At 48.3% G+C, this 24,939-nt stretch overlaps 1 protein-coding gene across 1 annotated transcript in view; it reads left to right on the forward strand.

Annotated features, from left to right (window-relative positions):
* Window positions 1-9,219, forward strand: part of RCOR1 (REST corepressor 1) — a 137,036-nt gene extending 127,817 nt beyond the window's left edge. The window contains exons 11-12 of the mRNA XM_055361605.2: window positions 804-1,033; window positions 5,101-9,219. Coding sequence (XP_055217580.1) covers window positions 804-1,033; window positions 5,101-5,139 — 269 coding nt within the window. The 3' untranslated portion in view covers window positions 5,140-9,219. The remainder of the gene's footprint in view (window positions 1-803; window positions 1,034-5,100) is intronic.
* The last annotated feature ends 15,720 nt before the right edge of the window (window positions 9,220-24,939 follow it).

Here is a 24,939-nt window from a genome sequence, read left to right on the forward strand (position 1 = left end):
GGGGGAAGTTCTTCTAAAGAGTTTAGGAGGCCGGCTGTGGTGGCTTACACCTGTAATCCCAACATTTTGGAAGGTTGACGCATTTGCTTGAGCCCAGGAGCTCAAGGCTGCATTGATCCATGATCACACCACTGCATTCCAGCCTGGACGACAGAGGGAGACCCTGACTTTAAAAAAAAATTTTTTTTTTTTTAAATGGAATAAAAAGAGCTTAGGAGCATTGGTAGATTTTAGGGAAAAGTTACGTCCTGCCCTACTCCCAGCACCTAGATTCTTGGACAATTATGTCCTAGTGGATATCATTTTAGCCAAATTACTGTATTCCTTTGGGCTTTTTTCTTCTCCTTTCCCACTTCTCACAAGTTGTAAAAACTTAACCGGGAACCCTGAGTCTTCTAAAGGTGTATTTCATTTTACTAGTTACTCATCAAGCTCTGACTAGTCAGGAAGTACAAAACTCCAAAAGAAGCAGACAGAGTGTTCGGCTTTAAAGGTTAGGGGTGCTCTGGACCTGCGATACCAAAAGATGAATGCAGAATGTCCCCAACCCTAGGGCAGTTGCTGGGTGACTTCAGCTGTTATGTGACATGTAATGGGAAGACAGATATCAAAATGACAGGGTCGGTCATCTCCAGAATGTGTCTAGAATTGACTGGTACTTTTTCCTACTCTAATAATACACGAAATTATTGCCTGCTGTTAAAAGCCTGTATGTTTTCTTATCTGGATAAAGAGGTGTCACTTGTGGTTTTAAAAAAATGTTTTTCTCTTGTATTTTAAAAAATGCTTTCTTACATCCTTAGCCATCAGGAAATACGGCCGAGATTTTCAGGCAATCTCAGACGTGATTGGGAACAAATCAGTGGTACAAGTGAAAAACTTTTTTGTAAATTATCGACGCCGCTTCAACATAGATGAAGTTTTACAAGAATGGGAGGCAGAACATGGTAAAGAAGAGACCAATGGGCCCAGTAACCAGAAGCCTGTGAAGTCCCCAGATAATTCCATTAAGATGCCCGAAGAGGAAGACGAGGTAAATCTGAAACAAAACAGTCACTTCTCTTGTCAGGTTCACGCTTGATTCTCCAGTTTCTAAAGTGATGAATTTTTTCAGCTATAGAGATTTTTAGGTATCAGCTGTATTAGTAACTTCACTCTTACCTGTAAATAGCCAGAATGTGTATGCATTGACTCCAGTTCTTGGTGCCTGTATATTATTCACATGTTAATTTCTGGGCAAATCCTGAATTCCATCCTGATTTCCTCCAGCTACAAAATACTCTGCATTATCAGTTTTTCCTTAAATACAGTAAAATCTTGAGTGACAAAGACAGGGGAGTGGGGGCATAAACAAAAAGTAAAAATGCAGTGAAAGCTGTCCTGTCTGTGAGGGATGTCGATGAAGCTCCGTCATCTGCAATGTGCGGTCACATCATCATGACGCAGCACAGCGAGCCAGCCAGGAGCTCCTGAGGCCTCTCCCTGCTGTCCAGATCTTTCAGCCTTTGATGCTCTTTGGGGCTGATTGGCTTAAGTATTGATGGGGACAATTCTGTGGCTGGCTGGAACTTCTGTGATGGTGGCTAATTTCTGGAATGATAGCCCTGGTCTCATCTGTCACCTCCCTGCTTCCTGTGTCAGGGGCACCTGCCATTTCCCCATCTAGCCTGGCCTGCCTTGCTGTTACATTTGTCCCTCTATTCCCAGAGCAGATGAGCCTGGGGCTGGGCATAAGAAAGTGTTACTTGCCAATCACTTTGCATCTGAATTTGTTCACAGGCATGGTAATTTAAGAATTAATTTAGCTTTATAAGGAAAGTCCCTTTCACATCAAAGCCTTTTCAAACCATACTGGAATGTTTTGAGATTACCTATTTTGTATTGCGTGTGCTACCATTTTGCTCCAAGGGCCTGGCTCTGGAAACAGCCCAGAAGGCCCCTCCTGACCTGAGCATGGAAGTACCTCGTGAGGTATTGGCATCCCCTGGGAGCGTGGTGCCGCCACTCCATGCAGGGCCTCTTTGCTGACTGGAGAAAGGACCTCAAGGCACAGCCATCTGTAAGAACATCATTGAAACATATTAAATTTGTTAGAATTAGATTCTTTAGAGCCTTTTGCCAGAAAATCTTTATAATAAGTGTACCACGTCTATAATATTGCCAAGGTCAGTACCCCTGAATCACCCGCATGCATAGCTCTGCCTGAAAAGAGCATGTGAATTAAATGATGGTGTTTTTATCTTTCAGCAGTGATTTTTTTCTTTATTCTTCTTTCTTTTTATTTCAGTGATTTTTGTACCAGCACTAATTGCCCCTGTTAGCACTCAGTTTAGGAAGCATTGAAAAGCTGGAGACTGCTGGGGAAGAACCATTAGCATTTGCAGGAATGAAAGCTTGCTTCTAGCTTGCTTCTTGTGTGTGTGTTTTCCGGCTTCAGTCCCAGGATGACTGGAAGCAGAAACAGTTGGGAACGCTGGCTCTATTCCCTCTTCACATTTGATCAAAGCCAGTGTTGGCTGGGCTGGCATAACAAATCTCATAGTAAATTTAGGACCAAGAGTCCCTACCAACAGGATGTCAGTTGTTGTGCGTATGTTTTTTTCTTCATTCTCTTATTCTTGGATCATTGGTTGACTGACTTAAGTGAGTCAAGTATTTTTTTTTTAACCTTGTTATTAGCCCAGAAGGTTCTTCCGTAATGATCCACTTACCGTGTGGATTGCATTGTCAAAGCACCGTCTTTCTTTTCACAGTCTAGTTATGGCTCCTCCAAGCAGCAGATCATAGTTTTTCCTTGGTGATTGATCTTCCATGTCTCTATTTACCCAGCCTTCTCTGCAAAACAAAATGAAGAATGGTATTATCTAACTCGTGTTTAGTTTCATAGTCCTTATATCCCTTTACAAACTTTTTCACTCCGCTAGTCATTTAAAATGTACCCCCTCATACCTTTCTTTTCTTTTTTTTTGAGACAAAGTCTCCCTCTGTCACCCAGGCTGGAGTGCAGTGGCTCAATCTCGGCTCACTGCAACCTCCGTCTCCCAGGTTCAAGTGCTTCTCCTGCCTCAGCCCTCAGCCTCCCTAGTAGCTGGGATTATGGGTGTGCACCACCATGCTTGGCTAATTTTTGTATTTTTAGTAGAGATGGGGTTTCGCCATGTTGACCAGGCTGGTTTCAAAACTGCTGATCTCAAGTGATCCGCTCGCCTCTGCCTCCCAAAGTGCTGGGATTATAGGCGTGAGCCACCGCGCCCGGCCTATTTCTTGAGTTTCTTTCTTTTTCTGCTTCTTGTAGTGCCACCCCTGCCCCGCCACCTAGTTTTATGTTCTCCATATGTTAGTTTGCAGAAGGAAATTAATCTAGTGACCAGCTGCTTCTCTGTGTCCAAGGGCCTAAGGGAACTTGTTAGAATGCTGGCTTACTTGTCTGTCTGGTGAGTCCACAGAACTTGGGGTGTGTGTAATTTCACCTTTTTATTTGTCCTGTAGAGTCCAACAGCTGAGAAAGATGTCTGCTAGTGTCTTGCCTGTCCCTTCTGCCCTCAGGTTTTATGTATTATGCAGAAGCCACAGGGAGAACATGAGAATTCCTAGAAGTTCTAGTAACAGAATGGTCTGTCAGTTATAGATTATTTCCTTCAGGGCTTAGAGGCAGGTAGGTAGCCCAAGGCATTTTGAGCTTTTGAAATTCATAGTTATTTGACGTGGACAAGGGTGGGTTGGGAACAGTGTCATATCCAATCTTACACTGAAGAAAGGGTGCCATGGGTTGGACAGAAAGATGTCACTTAAAATTATGAAATGATTAAGTCTGTTACCAGTGAGGAGAAATCTCCTCCTGTATCTAAGAACGGTTCTTGTACATGGTATGGTTTTTAGCTGAAGGAACAATCACTTTGCGATTTTGGATGCATGGCCCAGTTGCTTCTCCAGCATTGAGATGCCATGAACATGGCAGAGAGCAGTAAGATGCTATGCAGCCTTTAGGTTTGGGTCTGGGAGTCCTTTTTAAAAAATGGGAGAGGGGAGTTAGGAAATGCCTCATAGCTTTTAAAGAAGATCCTGGGATCGTATGGGCTCCTGTATCCCAGCTAGAACCAGTGACTGGGTGCTGAACGGGCTGGGTGCCACAGCATGCCCTCAAGCCAGTGAGAGGAGTTAGTGCTGCCACTGTGCTTATATGCCCTTTTCAGGTTTTTTTGTTCATTTGTGTTTTTGAGACGGAGTCTTGTTCTGTTGCCCAGAGCAAGTGGAGTGCAGTGGTACGATCTTAGCTCACTGCAGCTTCCATCTCCCGAGCTCTTGATTCTCGTGCCTCAGCCTCCCAAGTAGCTGGGACTACAGGTGTGCGCCACCACGCACGGCCAATATTTCTTTTCAGTAGAAAGGTTTTGCCTTTTTGGCCAGGCTGGTCTCGAATTCCTGACGTCAAGTGATCCACCTGCCTCAGCCTCCCAAAGTGCTGGGATTACAGGCGTGAGCCACTGTGCCGGGCCGTTTTCAGGCACTTAAATTTAATCCTGGTGAAGTAGGTATTATCACTATGTGTCTTCTGCACATGAACAAACTGAAGCTCAAAAAGACTGATAACTTGTTTGCACATATTGGGGTTTGAGGCCAAGACATCTGGCTGGAGAGGCCACACGCTTGCCCTGCCCTTAAGAACACGGTGGGCTGGGCGTGGGGGCCCACGCATGTAATCCCAGCACTTTGGGAGGCCGAGGCAGGCAGATCACGAGGTCAGGAGTTCGAGACCAGCCCGGCCAACATGGTGAAACCCCGTCTCTACTGAAAGTACAAAAATTAGCTGGGCGTGGAGGCAGGTGCCTGTAGTTGCGGCTACTTGAGAGGCTGAGGCAGAAGAATCGCTTCACCCAGGAGGCGGAGGTTGCAGTGAGCCGAGATAGCGCCACTGCACTCCAGCCTGGGAGACAGAGTGAGACCTGTCTCCCCTCCAAAAAAAAAAAAAAAAACGAACTCGATGTTTGCTCTGCAGGTTTGCTGGCTACCTTCTCTTTTCAGTATACTGGAAATAGCAGCTTGTGTTGTGTACCTACTCTTTGATCCTTTTTTTTTTTTTTTTTTTTCTCTTGGCCTCAGGCTCCTGTTCTGGATGTCAGATATGCATCTGCCTCCTGAGAAACTGGTGGCTTTGAACACTTGGTGTGGACTACTGTGTTATCCGGGATATCAGGTATTACGAGACATCACCTAGCCATCTGCATCACATCTCTCTGGACAAGCAGCTATTACCAAAAAAGGCATATACTTCCAGTCCTGTGCTCCATCTGCCTTAATTCTTTGCTCGTTCCTCCATGTTGGCGCCACTTCCCAGAGAGCTCCACTGCATCTCACACTCTGCCCACGTGCTGGGGAAATCTCATGGCCTGCACATCTCTTGTGACTCTGGGAACCGCCTCTCCCGCCGGAGCCCCCGAGCCCCACCAATGGCAGCTCTTCCCAGTCAGCAGCTTCAGAGCAGGCAGTCTCCTCGGAAGGCCCGACTCTGTTCCTGCATGGCCTGCAATTTCTACTTTGTGCATAGAGTAATTTTCAGAGTAACCGCGACCCTGTTGGCCTTCTAGAAAGTTTCTCTTGTTCTTTTCTGAGACAACCACCTAAGTGATAATACGCTTTTTTGGAAACTAATATATATTGCCAGACTGCATCATAACCTTTATCATGCCAAGCATCCTGATGCAACTCACATTTCCCTAAACATGGGGTATAGTTATGATTTATAAATTGAGTTGGCTTAAATCTCCCTCTTCTCCCTTCCCAAGTGTTACAAAGCTCATTTACTGCAACTGTCATTGGACACTGTAGCTTAAAGGGAACGTGGACCTCAATGCTTTCTGCCTTCAACTTTTCAGCATTGTGACCCCAGGGTGGTTGCCACCCCATCTTTTCCTGACCCCCCCCCCCCCCCCCCCCCCCCACCTCCAAGAGGTTCGGCCCACATCACTGTACCTGGTGCTTGTAAATTTGGAATTGGTGCCTTCTCCTTTTGGCAACCATGGTTATCAATCCTTTTTCTGTTTTAGTGTCTTATTTCTTCTTTCAAGTTATTTGCTAGCCAAAGATGACATCACTGAGATTAGGAGACAGGGGAGAGCTTGCTGCAGATTCTGACAGTGCAGATTTTAAATGTCAGGATATTAGAATAGCTGGCGCTGGTTTATGAAAGCTGCGCGTTGTTCTGCGTTCTCTCGGTGTGCCTGGCCTTTTATGTGGCACTCTGTATGTCAGTTTGTGTCCTTCATGTGCTGATGTGATTACACAAACACCATCCACTCTCTCTTCATATCAGAGTACAGGACAGAGAAGTGATCAATGTATTGGTCTAGTGAGACTGAGATGAAAAGAAATAACCTACAAAGTGGTCTGTAATGCCTTTTGGTTGGACTGGGAACAAGTAAAAATTTCTAATAAACATTTTGAGACTTCTAGAATCACTTTTGTTATCTTACCAGACCATGGGCCTGCTGAGGGTTGAGGAGCAGACAGCCTGCATTCTAACATACCCTGTTCCCACCCCACGGCCATTCAGACTGCACTCAATACGCTGAAGTCGCTTTTGTTGTTGTTGTTGTTTGCATCATTTGGATTTTTTTTCTGCTTTCAATACCAAAAAAAATGCAGATGCTTTAAGGCATAAACAGAATTCTTAAGAATTTAAAATATGCAATTAAAATTTGATATGTTTTAACTCCCAAGCACCTTGTTTTTTGTTGTTGTTGTTGTTGTTGTTGAAGTCAGCTGATTTTCTCTTTAGAAAGAGGGTCAGCTAGAAACCTAGGTTTTTTGGAATTGTAAATTTTTTTTTAGTATAGTCTGGAGAAAGGTCATTCAAAAGGGAAGTACAATGGGACTTGCTGCCCTTCATCATCTCGTTCCCGTGCCAGGTGTGTGTTGGTCACGTAAAAGCCTGGGAAGCATCAGAGGAGTCCCGGATTGCTGCTGCTACCTGGAGACAGGGTTAGCAAAATAACACTAGTGATGAGGGAGAGGCTTCTTTTCACCATAAGCCTGCTGTGTACATCGAGGGCGGCAGGAGAAGCATGGGAAGGAGTCAGCCTAAGTTTGCACTTGCATAAAGGGGACACTAAGGTATGAGCTGAAGCTTTAGGTTCTCCGTGCTTCCCTCAAGACCTCCTTCTTGCTAACAGAAGCAGTAGGCAATTGCTGCAGTGCGTTTCTCACCCTGCCAATAGGTCTGTCTGTGTATCTCTGTTAAGGAAAATAGCCTGGTCCCTCCTGGCAGTGCTTGGAAGCTTGATGCTAATTTTTATATAGCGTGGCAAGCCGACCAGCAGTGCCAGGCCTTGATCTGTATTCTGCACTATCCCTTTACTTGGTTCCTGGCACTGAATGGTCTCCAGCCCTGAAGAATCACGTGTGATCACAGCAGCTGACCTGGGCTTTCTCCCCGAGAGGAAGGGGCATGTCATTTTTATTTGACAGAGGGAAAATGGGAGCTGTCCTTGACTGCCTTTGTTGTGCTTTCCCGTGTAAGATAGCACTGTGTTTTAAACTGTTGCATTACACTGTCTTTGCAATGATGTAAATGTAAGAAATCACTTAGCTTTAAAAGCACAGTGGTTTGATCTTATTTATATGAAGACTTTTTAACATATCAAGAATTAGGTGCATTGGCAGGTAGGGTTTGGGGTGTGATAACTGCTTCAGATGGAATGTTCACTTAAGCTTTGTCTTCTTAAAAATTATCAATGTGAATGTCATAATTATATATATTTTTGTGGAAAATTTTCTCCTAAGTATAAGTTATTGTGCAAAATATAGTGTCATTGATGCAAATAATAGTTTAACTTTTAGTTTAGAAATCCTAAAAGATATAAATTGTATTGCATATGCATTAAAAGTTTGTTTTATTTAATTTTATGTAGATGGGTCAAGTGTTAGGTAAAAATTTTTTTCACTTATCCATTTAAACACCTTGTTACTTGAATATTGTGTTGACTGGTCTGCAACAGTGATCCATTCTGTAATATAGCTCTTTTAACTGGGAAGGAACCACACCCCAGTTGTGCTGATTGCATTAGTGTTGGCACACAGTCGGGTGCTAGTGTAACACAAATGCTGCGTTGTCTGGGTGTACAGTGTTTGTGGAGACGCCACTTCCTCAAAATGGCTTTTGATCGTTTTTAACCTATAAGACGTTTTGATGCTCACAAACCTCTATTCAACACACAAAACAAACATGAAAAGGTAGTTGGTTGGGTTGTAACAGCTTAACTGTGGTGGACTCATGAAGCAGTGGCTTTCTGTTCATCTAAAGTTTCCTCAGATACCACAGACCGCTGTTAAGTGTGCTCATTGTCACTTTAAATTTCAACGATACCCTATTTTTGTCATTCTAAACATCAGACGTACTATTGGTATAATTGCACACCAAAAATAAGCCAAACAGTGCATTACGCTAACTGGATCCCTGCTTTTATGTGAGCTAAGGAAAGATGGAGCCAACTCCAACGAGGGCCTCTTTTTCTCTCTTGTCTAGCCTGTTTCTAAACCGAATGATCCAGGATTCAAGCTTCTATTGTCAAGTGAAACTTTCCTCAGATGGACTCCAGGTAGCTAGGTCACCTAAACCTAGTGGTCCTGTGCGATGCTCTCTCTGCCAGTCCCTGAATCTCTGCAGCTTCTCTTACCTGTCTTACCTGTAGTAAAGCACAATTGCAGTGGCGTCGCATTCAGAAGAAGGGAAGGTCAGCAGAGGCTATGCATGTTGTGTGATGATGAGTGTTTACAGCCACCTTCTCCTAAAACGAAATTTATACCGGGGTGGATAGTATTCCATTAGGTAGACTTATCGACTTTGCTAAGTGCTTTTTAGACAGCTTAAAAAATTTTCAAGATTTTAAAAGATGTATAAGGTTAAGTTTGCAAATATAATGGAAATGCTGTATATCTTTTGAAGTGATGAAATCCACGTTGGAATTTTAAAGAAAATATGTTGTAATAATGCTGTTGTAAGTAATATTTTAATGTCTCTTTGCCTGTTTTCTATTTCAGCACATTCATTGTGGTGAATGTTCATAGCATTATAACTGCTTAGCCATTGAATGATAACATTTGTTAGTGGAAATTGGAAAATTTATTTGTGAAATTCTGCAGAATTCATTTTTCTATTTCCAATATTTGCTGAGGTTAAATAAAAATTTTCAAGCCATTGATGTAATAAAATATGAAATGAAAGCATTTTCTGCACCTCCACGCTCCATCAAAGCAGTACCCTTCCCTGTAACAAAGTGGGGTTCTTTCTTTGCTTTTGAGTGAGGCTTGGGGTTTCCAAATGTCGAATTTCTTCCAAATCAGACCCTGTGGAAACACCGCCAGGGATGCCTTTTGTTTTTAGCCTTTTGCTCTACCTGAACTGACATTCTTTTTTATATATGATAATTTTATAGTTGGAATCAAGTTGAAGCACATGAATTCATAAAGTTTGTGATAGTTGTGGGTTTAAATGCAAGGGTTCAGTAAGAGGCATTTTTCCCCCCATGGGTGGATTTTCTTTTTTCAGCCTGACCAGGCTTTTGGCCTGATCCCTGGAGGCAGGATGGTGGCAGTACAGAGGCAAGATCACTGCCTCTGTGGCCTCTGCTCAGCCAAGAGTGCATGCACACCAGTGCCGGTAGTTTCCTGAGTAGCGTGAAGAAGCTGGCGGTGGCTGTGGTCTCATGGTCTTCCCTTTATTAGCTGGGATGTAGAATTTGATTAGATAACTACTGTAGATTTAGGCTAGAAGTCCAGTGCACTATCCATTGTGCCACTGAGCTTGCTCACTAGAAAACTTCTATAGAAACCCAATTTCTAGGTCCAGGCAGATGGGGCCCCTGTGTGTGACTGCACAGTGTAGGAGGGTTGTAGAAGGGTGACCGGGTCCAGCCCTCCCAGCGTGGACAGTCTAGCGGAGGACACTGCACATATTCTCCCGGTGACAGCAGTCAGCACCACAGCGAGTGGAGCCACGGCTACAGGCAGGTCTGGGAGGGAGGCCGCAGCTGCCTTGCATCTGATTTAGAGAGTGCCTGTCCCGGAGCTGAGCCTGTGGAAAGGGGAGAGGGTCTGCTTGGGTGAAGGTGGCACCTAGGGGCCGAGGCCAAGAGTGTTGGGACCTCCGCTGTGATTTGTGAAGGTGGCTTGTGGTCTAGAACAAGAGGAAATGAGTGCCAAGGACAGAGAGGAGGAAGGTTGAGGCCAAGGTGGCCCCCTGCCAAGATGCTGCTGGACATCTGCTAGGATGAGCACTGAAGGTGGAACCATTTGGACTTGGCCTTTAGTGACTTAAAAGAACCCCGGGCGATGGCTGAGGCTGGGAAGAGGGAGCTATGGAGGGTTGAGGGAGAGCCCCTCTCAAAGACTGGCCTAACCTAAGCGCGTGCAAGGGCACAGGATAGGAAGGGATAGCAGGCAGGCTGTGAGTCCCGAGTCGGACACATGGAGGCCCTGGCTCCAGCTCCCTTTTCTCAGACTGAGGGGGAAAAAAACACCTGTATACAGGTGTAGATGAGGCGCCTCTGTGCCTCACTTCCCATCATCTTGGCCCTCCCCACAACCCCGGCTTCAGACAGGTGTGACTGCAGCACCCTGAGGTAGGTGACCTAGGGGAGCTCAGGAACAGCAGCCTGGAAGTAGCAGGGAGTTCCATCCCCAGGGGCAGCTCTGGGTAATCTGGGTAAGGCAGCCATAGACAGCAGCTCCCCCTCAGCGGCCCCCTGCAGAGACCAGCTCAGAAATGGTCTAGGACTGATTCTCCTTCCCTGCCTCACTTTTTCTGGCCCCCTACTTCTGTTGCCTGGGATTGGTTTCTAAAGCAAACCATTTACCCACAAAGCCTCATCTCAGGCTCTGCTTTTGGGGGGAATCTAGGCCAAGACAGCACCAAAGTGAGAATTACAAGGCTCGGGAGAGGCCTGGTGAGGTCCCTGCCAGGCCTGTCCCAGCCTTTCAGCTTATGGGAGGGAGAGATCTTGAGAGCACTTGGTGCTGACACTGCTGGAAAGGCCATGGTACCCACGCCCAACGGGGAGCAGCTGCACTGCTTGGAGGCAGGTGCTGGCTCTCAGAAGCTCCCTTCCCTGCAGCTCCCAAGCACCTAAGCACATGCTAGGTGCTGACTCTTGGAGCTGACGGGTATTTGAGGCTCTATGCAAATTGCTTGCCTTCTCGACAGATCAGAGGCCGTGCCTGGGGCATCATCTGGGCCCAGACTAGCTCATGGATGACCCTGACTTCTTCTTTGTTTTGGGGTCTTTTTTTTTTTTTTTTGAGATTGAATCTTGCTCTGTTGCCCAGGCTGGAGTGCAGTGGCATGATCTCCTCTCTGCAGCAGCCACCTCCCGGGTTCAAGCAACTCTCCTGCCCCAGCCTCCTGAGTAGCTGGGATTACAGGTGCACACCACCATGCCCAGCTAATTTTTGTATTTTTAGTAGAGATGGGGTTTCACTGGGTTGGCCAGGCTGGTCTCGAACTCCTGACCTCATGTGATCCACCCACCTTGGCTTCCTGAAGTGTTGGGATTACAGGTGTGAGCCACCACACCCAGCCGATCCTTTGGTTCTGGGCTGAATGGAACCCACCCCCCAAGGGAGCCCCCCAAGTACACTTTCCTGTTGTCCCAGAAGCAGGAGCACAGTCACAGGCCTTGAAGCATCCACTTGCCTGCCTGCTCTGCCAGCTCACCCTCCCTTCACCGTTTCCCAACTGCCTGGGTGCTCCGTCAGCACCTGAGGACTCCACAGCGCTCACACCTAAAGCCCTGTTCCCAGAGCTCAGCTGCCCCTGGACCACTCCACCCCCATGCCCATCCGTGCCTCCAAATTACACAAAGTCTGAGACTAAAACCCTTTTCCCCTGCACCTGTTTCTGCATCTTCTGTGGTGTGTGACACTGCTGTGTATCTGGTCGCCAAGTTAGAAGCACTTTGATCGATCACTACTGCCAGGGACAGCACAAGTCCTTCTTCCCACCCGAGGGGGTGCCGCGGCCTCCTAACTAACCTGCTCCTAATCCCCACCATTCCTCTTGCCTTTTCCCTCCCACGCCCCACCTAATCAGGGACCTCTCCTGTGGAAAGCGGAAAGCATTGCATCTGTCTCCCAGAAAATGCACAGCCCTTCATTCTGCCCTAACCTGACTTCAGGGGTGCGGCCAGGCACCTTCCCTTCAGCTCGGCCTGCCCCGGGCCCAGTCATGCGTCCCCGTCCGTCTCTGGTCCTGACGAACCCCTCTTTCTCCACCTTCTGCAGGGGGACTGATTCTTGGGGCCTCTACAACTTAAGCCTTATTCTGTGCTGACCTCTTTGTGCTAACTGTAATGAAGTGATTTTAAATTCTTATTTTAGAAATAGGTAACTAGCGTTCCTGGTATAAAAGGCCTACGTGAAATGTGAGTTTCTCATCCCTGTCCTCTGATCACCCAGTTCTCTCCATAGGCAGCCATTGCTGCCAGTTCCTTGCATATCCCTCAAGGGATGATCACACGTTTGCGGGCATGCATGTGTGCACACACAAATGACATACTCTACATACTAGCTTTGCCCACCTGACACACTGATAGTCTTCTTAGCCTTCCTGCATCAGCACATATGTCTAAAGTCACTGTGGGCCGGGCGCAGTGGCTCACGCCTGTAATCTCAACACTGGGAGGCCAAGGCAGGTGGATTACCTGAGGTCAGGAGTTTGAGACCAGCCTGGCCAACATGGTAAAACCCCATCTCTACTAAACATACAAAAAAAAATCGCTGGGCATGGTGGTGCACACCTGTAATCCCAGCCACTCGAGAGGCTGAGGCAGGAGAATCACTTGAACCCAGGATGTGGAGGTTGCAGTGAGCCGAGATCGCGCCACTGCACTCCAGCCTGAGTAACAGAGTGAGACTGTGCCTCAAAAAATAAAATAAAAAATAAAGCTGCTTCATTCCTTTGTATTGGCTTCATAGTATTCCATTTATGGCAGAAATGATTTATGGAAACCATCGTCAATTGACAGGCACAGAAGTATCCTTTGTAACATCAGCAGAATGGAAATCACATCACTTCACCTATGTGCCAGTGTAGTTGCAGGATAAATAGAATCTCTGGATGAAAAGATCTGGTTCATTTTTCCATTTGATACGTACTGCTCACTGGCCTTCCAGAGCAGTTGCATCAGTTTCTCCTTCTGTCTGCGTGAACAAGGCCGCTTGTTGCCCCACGCCCTTGCTAACGCTGTGATAATTGCACATTTTGATCTGAGGTGTTTGATAAGTTGTCGGGCTCACTAGATTGAGCTCCTTGAGGTCAGCACTGTTGTGCTCTAGTTCCCCACAGCTGGGAATAATAGGCACATAGATGTGTAGTAACGGAATAGAGAAATCGGGTGCATTGCGGAGGAAAAATAAACGCCTGCTGGCCCCGTGCTTACAGATCAGAGGCCCTGCCATGGCTTATGAGTGACTCCCAGGGAGTGGGATTCCTAGCTGCCAATTCCTGGGTGTCCAGAGAGGAATTAGCTGAGGCTTAGGGTTTTCTGGGCCTTTTTCTTGTTTATTGAGCTGTCTGCTACTTAGGTATTTATTGCCAAAGGACTAGGGGAAGAAACATTCAAATCTGAAGGCCTGGTGATTGTAGATTTTTTTTCTTTTTTTTTGAAACAGGGTCTTGCTCTGTCGCCCAGGCTGGAGTGCAGTGGTGGGATCTTGGCGCATTAGAACCTGCACCTCCCAAGTTCAAGTGATTCTCATGCCTCAGCCTCCCAAGTAGCTGGGACTACAGGCATGCATGCACCACCACGCCCAGTTAATTTTTTTTGTTTTTGTTTTTGTTTTTGTTTTGAGACAGAGTCTCACTTTGTTGCCCAGGCTGGAGTGCAGTGGTGTCATCTTGGGTCACTGCAACCTCCACCTCCCAGGTTCAAGTGATTCTCCTGCCTCAGCCTCCCGAGTAGCTGGGACTATAGGCGAGTGCCGCCACACCTGGCTAATTTTGTATTTTTAGTACAGACGGGGTTTCTCCATGCTGCCCAGGCTAGTCTTGAACTCCTGACCTCAAGTGATCCACCCACCTCAGCCTCCCAAAGTGTTGGGATTATAGGCGTAAGCCACTGCACCTGGCTGTAGATTTTAAATGAGATTGAATTCCGGATTCTAAGTCCTCCCCCTCCCTCCATTCCTTGGTGCCCTTCTTACCGTCCACGCTCCTTAATGGGGAGTTGGCTGGCTGATACATGTGAGGAGATTGGCCAAGTTCTGGCCTGGACAAGCTGAAGACACCTTCCTGCCAAGATGGGGCAGGTAGTGCTTCTCACAACTACACTGGAAGCAGGAAGGGATGGTCCCACCTGTGCAGTCATGGGGAAGGCATCTGGGAGGAAGGGACAGTTGAATAAGGACAGCAGCTCGCCCGGGCAAGGGTGAGTGGCAGCACAGGAGGAACTGGCCCCTTGCAGTCAAGTCGGCTGTTTCCTTGTTGTCAATGGAGGGTATTAGAATTTTGTGTGGTTCAGGCCAGGTGCGGTGGCTCACGCCTGTAATCCCAGCACTTTGGGAGGCTGAGGCGGGTGGATCATGAGGTCAGGAGATCGAGACCATCCTGGCTAACACGGTGAAACCCCATCTGTAGTGGCGGGCGCCTGTAGTCCCAGCTACTCGGGAGGCTGAGGCAGGAGAATGGCGTGCCAAGTAGCTACTACTACGAAGTAGCTGGGTTTACAGGCGCGCCCCTGCACTCCAGTCTGGGCGACAGTAGGACCCTGTCTCAAAAAACTAAATAAATATATAAATAATGTTAAGCATGTCTTTTGCTATATAGCAAATTATTTGTGTTTTTTAGTAATAATTGCTAGATTTATTGGTGACTGCTTTGCCCCTAAGGACCAAGCATGCATTTCATAATTTAATCTTTATGTTAACCTCACAAGTAGGGACTGTCATTATCTCTGTTCTATCGAAGAGGAAGCCAAGACTTAGAGAAACGTGTCTTGCCCACATCATGCAACTAGCAAGTGCCAGAGCTGGGCCAGAAGCACCCAAAACCGTAGCCCACCTTACAGCCTCTGTCACTCTCTCGGATGCTGACTGAAGCCCTCACTCCACTGTGAAATCTTCTTGATCTCGTTCACGCCCTTAACTTCTCTAGGCCTGTCTCCTCACATGCGGAGAAAGGATAATGGGCATTTCTTTTTTCTTTTTCATTATTTCTGCCTCCAGAGATAGCAATTTTTTTTTTTTTTTTTTTTTTTTTGAGACAGAGTCTCTCTCTCTTGCCAGGCTGGCGTGCAATGGCGTGATCTCGGCTCACTGCAACCTCTGCCTCCCGAGTTCAAGCGATTCTCCTGCCTCAGCCTCCCGAGTAGCTGGGACCACTGACACGCGCCACCACACCCAGCTAATTTTTGTAATTTTAGTAGAGAGAGGGTTTCACCATGTTGGCCAGGATGGTCTCGATCTCTTGACCTCGTGATCCGCCCGCCTTGGCCTCCCAAAATACTGGGATTACAGGTGTGAGCCACGACGCCCTGCCTGTGTGTATTCATTTATAAACTTACTTACAGGCACTGTTCATAACCAGTTTGTTCAACGTCGGTCACACTAACACGCCGTTTTCCTCCTGCACCCACGATTCTAAACCCAGGCCATTGCTGTCCTGAGGCTGGGATGACTATGTGCTGTCACGCTCCCACTTCTCAGAGTGCGGAACTGAGGCCAGAGAGTCAAAGTGACTTGCCCAGGGTCATTCAGCTCCTACACGGAGGCGTGGGCTGGGGACCCAGGTGGGCTGGCTTTGAAACAGAACTCCTCCACTGAGCTTGGCTTCCAGGGTCACTGGTAAGTGGAGGGGAGGTGGACCCCTTCAGCTGGGCTACAGCCCGTAGCTGAGCCTGTCCTGAACCTCCCCATGGCCAGCTACAGCGAGTGCAGCCCCTTGGGTCTTGGATCACAGACCCTGAGGACCACTGCAGGGATGTCCTCTTGATGGGACTGGCTGTGGGGTGCCCACTGGCGAACATCCCTTATAAGCCTGGATTTCGTCTCATCGCAGGGGTACAGTAGATGTGCTTCAGCTTTCCTGCTTCTAGCAGAGCACCTTTCCCAAATCCTGGGTGGTTCCCAGGGCTGACCCAAACTGGAAGCCAGCCCTCTGCAGCTATGCCCTGGTCATTACCCCTCCGTCTCCTCCACCTTTCCACCCACAGCCCCAGGCTGTCCAAAGTGGACCCGTTGGCACTTGAGCTTTTTCAGGCCCTTGTTGACATGCTGCGTAGCCATTGAGATCGACCCCACCGGCCTCTTCCTTCCTGGAGTGTGAGTCCGGGCTCCTCTGCAGCCCTGGGCCACTGAGTCAAAGACCTCATGGGTGCCCACGGAGTACTGGCCATCAGTGCCATGAGGCCAGGGCCTGCAGCACTGGGTTGAAGATCTCGTGGGTGCCCACAGAGTGGTGGCCCACTCAGGCCGGGCGCGGTGGCTCAAGCCTGTAATCCCAGCACTTTGGGAGGCCGAGGCGGGCGGATCACAAGGTCAGGAGATCGAGACCATCCTGGCTAACACGGTGAAACCCCGTCTCTACTAAAAATACAAAAATTAGCCGGGCGTAGTGGCGGGCGCCTGTAGTCCCAGCTACTCGGGAGGCTGAGGCAGGAGAATGGCGTGAACCCGGGAGGCGGAGCTTGCAGTGAGCCGAGATTGCATCACTGCACTCCAGCCTGGGCGACAGAGACAGACTCCGTCTCAAAAAAAAAAAAAAAAAAAAAAAAAAAAAAGAGTGGTGGCCCACTCAGCACCGTGAGGCCAGGGCCTGCAGCAGTTCTGTGTACCACTGCACAGCCTCCACAGCAGGATTCTGCCCTTGCCCGGCCCTGATTGCAGGGGCAGCTCTAATGACCGCTGCACCCCGATCACCTTTCTCAGAAAGACTGTTACAGTCCTGGTCCCCAGGAATCATGCCGCCAAGTGTCCTTGCCTAGTGTCATCCCTTTACCCAGCAACTCTGGGCTGGGTCATGGACTTGTTTTGATCAATGGAACCTTCACAGGCTTGACATGAGCTTTAGGGCCTGCCTGCTCTTGTTTCTGAAAACTCTGTTACCCTGTAAAGAAGCTTGGGACAGCCTGCTGGAGACAGGTGGTCAGGCTGACAGCCACCACAAACCACCAAACCTGTGTGTGAAGCCATCTGAAGCCAGAAGGCCCTGATGGAGCACCCAGGAGACCATACGAGTGACCCAGGCAAGCCCCGTTCCAACTGTTCACCCACAAGATGCGAGCAAGTAAAATGGCCTGTGTTTTCAGCCAAGTTCTGGAGCAATTTGCCACGGCAATAGGTAACTGAGATGGTTGGAGAGGAGTGGGACTCAGGGAATTTGTGGCAAATTTCAGGCTGCAGAAAGGGCTGGGCTCCCAGACTTCAGAGTCCTTGGGTGTGTGCAGGCACAGCCCGCAGCAGCAGGCCACAGATGCCTTCGTGGAGGATGCCAGAGCCTGCCTGGTGAGCACACGGGTGAGTGTGAGCTCCTACCTCAGAGGCTGGGATGCCACCTCCTCTGGCTCTCTGGGGCTGAAGGCACAGGGCTCCCAGTGCAACACCTTCCTGTAGAGAACCTGGCAGCTCCTTGGAGCCTCTCCTATGAGATCCTGAGCCAAGCCTCAGGACCCCTGCACGGAGTGGACTGAACACATTTAGTGGGGGGTGTACGTGGCTGCCAGGCCTTTCTTGGTAGCTGTCCTCTCCACGGCCCTCCAGGCTGCTGAGCCTCGGTCCTCTTGGTTGAATGCCTTGTTCGTGAAGGAGATTCAGAATTGAAATGTGTTCCCCGCTCCCCACCCCTCATTCCTCTGGCCACATCCTCCTGGCCTTCCTGCCCCAGCCTACATTGAGCTGCAGCACCTTCCAGCTCTGTGAAGCTGAATCTTGCCTGGCTAGGAATCAGGGGCTTGGATTCTGTCCCTGAATCACTGTGCCGTGAGAGAAGCCCCTCCCGCCCCTGGTGTTCTGTTTCTCCATTTGAGTGGGGCCGGCAAGAGCCAGGTACGTGCCCTATCCCTTTGGATGCCCTGGTGAGGAGGTGGCCACTCAGCTGCCTCCCCAGCCAAATGGCTGGTAGATCCACAGCTGCCTCCCACATCAGTTGAACTGGGATGGGGTGCGGGGCAGATGGGGCTGGGGGAGGTTCCCAGCCTTTCTGGGAGTAGCCAGTAGGGCACGTGTCCCTGCAGGCCTGTCCCAGCAAAGTGCCCGGAGCTGCATGCTCTGCACAGCCCTTAGGCCTTCCTGGGACCCAGCAGGGTGGGGCGGGGATGCCTTAGGGGCAGCCAGCCTGAGGCAGGTTCCAAACCCTGCTCTGCAGTGTGAGTCCTTCCAGTTGTTGAGTCCCTTCTTGGTGAAAGGAAATCGTGCCTTTGAGGCATTTGTCAGCAAAAGCATTTCTTGAGCCCCTGCAATGTAGCTTTGGGCAGGTGATGAGCAAGACAGACAGGGTTCCAGCCCTGAAGGGCCCTGAATTCCAGTCGGGAGACAGAGAAATGGAAACATCCACACAGGGAAGGTAGCAGCAGGTTTCCTGTGATTGGATTAGTTGGCTGAACTGTGCCACCATTCAAGCCTGGGGTGCTGGGATGGGCCAGGAGGTAACCGCGGGCCTCACCCCACCCTAGCCCAGAGACTCCCTCTCTGTGTAGAGTCCAGGAAGGCTTTGTCGGTGATTGATCTGACTTCCAGAGATGCCGAGCCCACCCTGCGAGGGGTCGTGATTCATCCATGAGCCAAGTTTTACCACTCAATGGTGGTCCAAGGCTTTCAACAGTGGGAAGGTAGGCCCTGGATGTGCCACATGAAGGCAGAGGCTGGCAGGGGCACTGTGACCTGCACCTTTCCACCTCCCCACCCCAAAGCCGGATCGTGGTCTCTGAATGCCATTTCCCACGGAAAGGAACCATGTTCTTTGGAGAAGTGACTGGATTTCGCTATGGGAGGAAGGAAGTATACAAGGGGAGCCTGGGAATCTGGTGCCAGAGATCAAAGAAGCACCCAAAATGATGGGGTCACGTCCGAAGGACTTGGGAGCCAAACTAAAGGACCTCCTACTGGCCTAACATGCCATTTAAAAAAAGGACATTGATCAAAACAGCAAAGATAAGAATACAAAAATTAATAATGATAGGGTTTTTTTTTAATTTTTTTTTCTTTTGAGATGGAGTCTCACTCTATCGCCAGGCTGGAGTGCAGTGGTGTGATCTCAGCTCACTGCAACCTCTGCCTCCCGGGTTCATGCCATTCTCCTGCCTCAGCCTCCTGAGTAGCTGGGACTACAGGCGCCCGCCACCACACCTGGCTAATTTTTGTATTTTTAGTAGAGATGGGTTTCACCATGTTGGCCAGAATGGTCTCGATCTCTTGACCTCGTGATCCACCCGCCTTGGTCTCCCAAAGTGCTGGGATTATAGGCGTGAACCACCCGCACCCAGAATAAAGTTTCATTTGAGACAGGGTCTCACTGTGGCCCAGGCTGGAGTGCAGTGGTGCGATCATGGTTCACTACAGCCTCGACCTCCCGGCTCAAGTGATCCTCCCACTTCAGTTCCCCTGCTAACCCCCCTACGAGTAGCTGGAAGTACAGGCACATGCCACCATGACTGGCTAATTTTTAAATTTTTTGTGTGTGAGACAGGGTCTTGCTTTGTTGCCCAGGTTGGAGTGCAGTGGTGTAATCACGGTTCTCTGCAGCCTCAACCTCCTGGGCTCAAGCAGTCCTCCCACCTCTGCCTCCCAAGTAGCTGAGACTTACAGGCACAAATCACACCTGGCTAATTTTTTTTCTTTTAATTTTTTTTTGTAGAGACAGGATTTTGCCATGTTGTCCAGGCTGGTCTTGAACTCCTGAGCTCAAGAGTGCAGTGGCACAATCTCTGCTCACTGCGACCTCCATCTCCTGGGTTCAAGTGATTCTCCCACTGGAGCCTCCCAAGTAGCTGGGATTACAGGCATGAGCCACCGCGCCTGGCCAGCCCAGCTAAATTTTCAACTTCTTTTTGTAGAGACAGAGTCCTGCTACGTTGCCGGGGCTAGTCTGAAACTCCTGGCCTCAAGTCGTCCTCCCACCTTGGCCTCCCAAAGTGCTGGCAGTACAGGTATGAGTCACTGTGCCTGGCCCAAGAACTTAAGTACTTTTTTCAGTGCATGTCTGCTGTTGCTAAATTCTTTCCTTTAAAAAAAAAATCTGGCTGGGGGCAGTGGCTCACGTCTGTAATCCCAGCACTTTGGGAGGCTAGAGCAGGTGGATCACCTGAGACCAGGAGTTCCAGACCAGCCTGGCCAACATGGTGAAACCCCATCTCTACTAAAAATATAAAAATTAGCCAGACATGGTGGCAGGTGCCTGTAATCCCAGCTACTCAGGAAACTGAGGCAGAGGAATTGCTTGAACCCGGGAGGCGGAGGTTGCAGTGAGCAGAGATTGCACCATTGCACTCCAGCGTAGGCAACAGAGCAAGACTCCATCTCAAAAAAAAAAAAAACTAAAGTCATCATTATTTTGCATTTATATTTGATAGATGTAAAATACAAATTTTCTGTTTGTAAAATATTAGGGTTTTATTTTTGTCTTCTGGCACATTAAGGATGTAATTCCATTGTCTTCTAGCTTCCATAGTTTTAAGCAAAAGTCAACACACAACCATTTTACTTCTCTGAAAATAACATTACTTTTTTTTTTTTTTTTTTTTCTGAGACAGAGTCTCGCTCTGTCGCCCAGGCTGGAGTGCTGTGGTGCAATCTCGGCTCACTGCAAACTCTACCTCCTGAGTTCAAGCAATTCTCCTGCCTCAGCCTCCTAAGTAGCTGGGATTACAGGCATGCGCCACCACACCCAGCTAAGTTTTGTATTTTTAGTAGAGGTGGGGTTTCACCATGTTGGTCAGGCTGGTCTCAAACTCCTGACCTCGTGATCCACCTGCCTTGGCCTCCCAAAGTGCTGGGATTACAGGTGTGAGCCACCGCACCTGGCCAACATTCCTTTTTTCTCTGGCTGTTTTAAATTTTTTTTCTTTGTCTAGGGCTTTCATCTAGTTGATGATGATTGCCTGGATGTGGCTTTGCATTTGTTCTGCTTCATTATGCTCCTGGGGGGTTCACTGAGCTGCTCAACTCTGTGAGTTGGTGCCTTTCATTTATTATTATTATATTTTAGAGAGATAGGGTCTTGCTTCATCACCCAGACTGGAGGGCAGTGGCACAATCAGGGCTCACTGCAGCCTCGATCTCCTGGGCTCAAGTGATCCTCCCATCTCAGCCTCCCAAGTAGCTGGGACTAGAGGCACGTGCCACCATGCTCAGCAAATTTTAAATTTTTTGTAGAGACAGTGTTTCACCATGTTGCTCAGGCTGGTGTTGAACTCCTGGGCTCAAGAGATCCACCTGCCTTGACCTCCCAAAGTTCTGGGATTACAGGCATCAGTCACTGCATCCAGCTGAGTTGATATATTTATTTATTTATTTTGAGATGGAATCTCACTCTGTTGCCCAGGCTGGAGTGCAATGGCATGATCTTGGCTCACTGCATCCTCCGCCCACTGGGTTCAAGCAATTCTCCTGCCTCAGCCTCCTGTGTACCTGGGATTATAGGCACCCGCCAGCATGCCTGGCTAATTTTTTTTTTTTTTTTTGTAGAGACAGGTTTTCACCAGGTTGGCCAGGCTGGTCTTGAACTCCTGACCTTAGGGGATCTACCTGCCTTGGCCTCCCAAAGTGCTGGGATTACAGGTATGAGCCACTGTGCCCGGCAAGTTGACATATTTAATCAGGCTTCAAAAATACTTGGTCATTGTTGCTTTAACTACTGCTATGTCCCTTTCTGTCTTTCGTCACCTTCAGGAGCTGCAGGTCTACATTTCACATATGTCTCTGAAGCTCAATTTTTGTTTTCCCCGCAGTATTTTTCTCTGTGTGCTTCAGACTGGATATCTTATACTGACCTGTCTTTGAGTTCCCTAATTCTACCATCTCTATGTCCTGGCTGCTATCAAACCCATGCAATTAGTTCTAAATGTCAGATGTTTTATATTGCAGTACTAGAATGGCCTTTTATTTATTTATTTTTATTTTTTTCAAGATGGAGTTTCACTCTTGTTGCCCAGGCTGGAGTGCAGTGACTTGATCTCAGCTCACTGTGCACCCTCCATTTCCCAGTTTCAAGTGATTCTCCTGCCTCAGCCTCCTGAGTAGTTGGGATTACAGGTGCCCGTCACCAGGTCTGGCTAATTTTTGTATTTTTAGTAGAGGTGGGGCTTCACTATATTGGGCAGGCTGGTCTCGAACTCCTGGCCTTGTGATCTGCCCACCTTGGCCTCCCAAAGTGCTGGGATTACAGGCAGGAGCCACCACTCCCGTCCTAGAATGGCTTTTTATAGACTCTAAGTCTCCACTGAAATATTTTTATCTTGTCATATATCTTGCCCATTGTTTTCTCTATTTTCTTTAATATACAGAGCTGGAAGAAAAACTGGCAGAAACTCTGACATGAGAGAATCGCAGAAGGGATGAGACCCAAAATCGGCATATAAACTTTGCTAAATCTCTGGCTGACCACAAAACTATACATGAGCTGGCAGTGAGCAGAGATGACGCCACTGCACTCCAGCCTGGGCGACAGAGCGAGACTCCGTCTCAAAAAGAAAAAAAAAAAAAGAAAGAAAGAAATGCCAAAGCAAATTTGGGGTAAGTGGAAATGACCCTAGATGGCATCTCAGTTCTACAGATAGAAATGGATAGCAACAGAAGGGTACATATGTGGGTAGACATATTAATAAAAAACCAGATGGGGGGCTGGTGGCAACCCAGCACTTTGTGAGGCCAAGGCAGGAGAATTTCTTGAGCCTGGGAGTTTGAAGCTGCAGTGAGCTATGATCGCACCACTGCCCTCCAGCCTGGGTGACAGTGAGATTCCGTCTCAAAAAAAAAAAAAAAGTTACTATTTATTTATTTGTTATCATTTTTTTTTTCTTTTTTTTTTTTTTTTATTTGACACGGAGTCTCGCTCTGCTCTGTTGCCCAGGCTGGAGTGCAGTGGCGTGATCTCCGCTCACTGCAATCTCCGCCTCCCGGGTTCACGCCATTCTCCTGCCTCAGCCTCCCAAGTAGCTGGGACTACAGGCGCCCGCCACTGCACCCGGCTAATTTTTTATATTTTTAGTAGAGACGGGGTTTCACCGTGTTAGCCAGGATGGTCTCGATCTCCTGACCTCGTGATCCACTGGGAGGACCTCGTGATCCACGCCTCGGCCTCCCAAAGTGCTGGGATTACAGGCGTAAGCCACCGCGCCTGGCCTTGTTATAATTATTTTTCTTTAAGAAATAATGTTTCAGTCTGTTGCCCAGGCTGGAGTGCAGTGACGCAATCATAGCTGACTGCAACCTCAAATTCCTGGGCTTAAACGATCATCCTGCCTCAGCCTCCAATAGCTGGGGCTACAGGTGCATGTCATCACGCCCAGCTAATTCTTTGTTTTTTTTTGTTTTTTTTTTTTGAGACGGAGTCTCGCTCTGTCGCCCAGGCTGGAGTGCAGTGGTGCAATCTTGGCTCACTGCAAGCTCTGCCTCCCAGGTTTACACCATTCTCCTGCCTCAGCCTCCCAAGTAGCTGGGACTACAGGCGCCCGCCACCACACCCGGCTAATTTTTTTTTTTTTTTTTTAATTTTAGTAGAGACGGAGTTTCACCATGTTAGCCAGGATGGTCTTGATCTCCTGACCTCGTGATCCACCCGCCTTGGCCTCCCAAAGTGCTGGGATTACAGGCATGAGCCACTGCGCCCAGCCACACCCAGCTAATTCTTTTATTTAAAAAAAAATTTTTTTTTGAGATGGAGTCTCAATCTATCACCCAGGCTGGAATGCAATGGTGCAATCTCAGTTCACTGCAGCCTCTACCTCCCGGGTTCAAGTGATTCTCCTGCCTTAGCCTCCTGAGTAGCTGGGACTACAGGCACCCACCACCATGTCTGGCTAATTTTTGTATTTTTAGTAGAGATGAGGCTGGGCGTGGTGGCTCACGCCTGCAATCCCATCACTTTGGGAGGCCAAGGCAGGTGGATTACTTGAGGTCAGGAGTTCGAGGCCAGCCTGGCCAACATGGTGAAACTACTAAAAATACAAAAAAATTAGCTGAGCATGGTGGCAGGCGCCTGTAATCCCAGCTACTCGGGAGGCTGAGGCGGGAGAATTGCTTGAACCCAGGAGGCAGAAGTTACAGTGAGCTGAGATTATACCACTGCACTCCAGCCTGGGCAACAGAGTGAGACTGTCTCAAAAAATAAATAGGCCGGGCGTGGTGGCTCACGCCTGTAACCCCAGCACTGTGGGAGGCCGAGGCGGGTGGATCACTTGAGGTCAGGAGTTTGAGAGCAGCCTGGCCAACATGGTGAAACCCCGTCTCTACTAATAATACAAAAATTAGCCAGGTGTGGTGGTGCACGTCTGTAAGCCCAGCTACTTGGGAGGCTGAGACAGGAGAATCGCTTGAACTTGGAGGTTGCAGTGAGCTGAGATTGCACCACTGCACTCCAGCCTGGTCGACAGAGAGAGACTCTGTCTTAGAAATAAATAAATAAATAAATAGTGGAGATGGGGTTTTACCATGTTGGCCAGGCTAGTCATAATAATAATAATAAAATAATAATTATTATAATTATAATTATTATATAATTATTATTATAATTATAATAATTATTATTATTTTGAGACGGAGTCTCAATCTGTTGCCCAGGCTGGAGTGCAGTGGTGCAATCTCAGCTCACCGCAACCTCCACCTCCCGGGTTCAAGCAATTGATTCTCCTGCCTCAGTCTGCCAAGTAACTGGGACTACAGGCACCCACCACAACGCCCGGATAATTTTTTGTATTTTTATAGAGATAGGGTTTCACCATGTTAGACAGGATGGTCGCG

This window comes from Gorilla gorilla, chromosome 15 (genome assembly GCF_029281585.2).
Source record: "Gorilla gorilla gorilla isolate KB3781 chromosome 15, NHGRI_mGorGor1-v2.1_pri, whole genome shotgun sequence".
Lineage (NCBI taxonomy): Eukaryota > Metazoa > Chordata > Mammalia > Primates > Hominidae > Gorilla > Gorilla gorilla.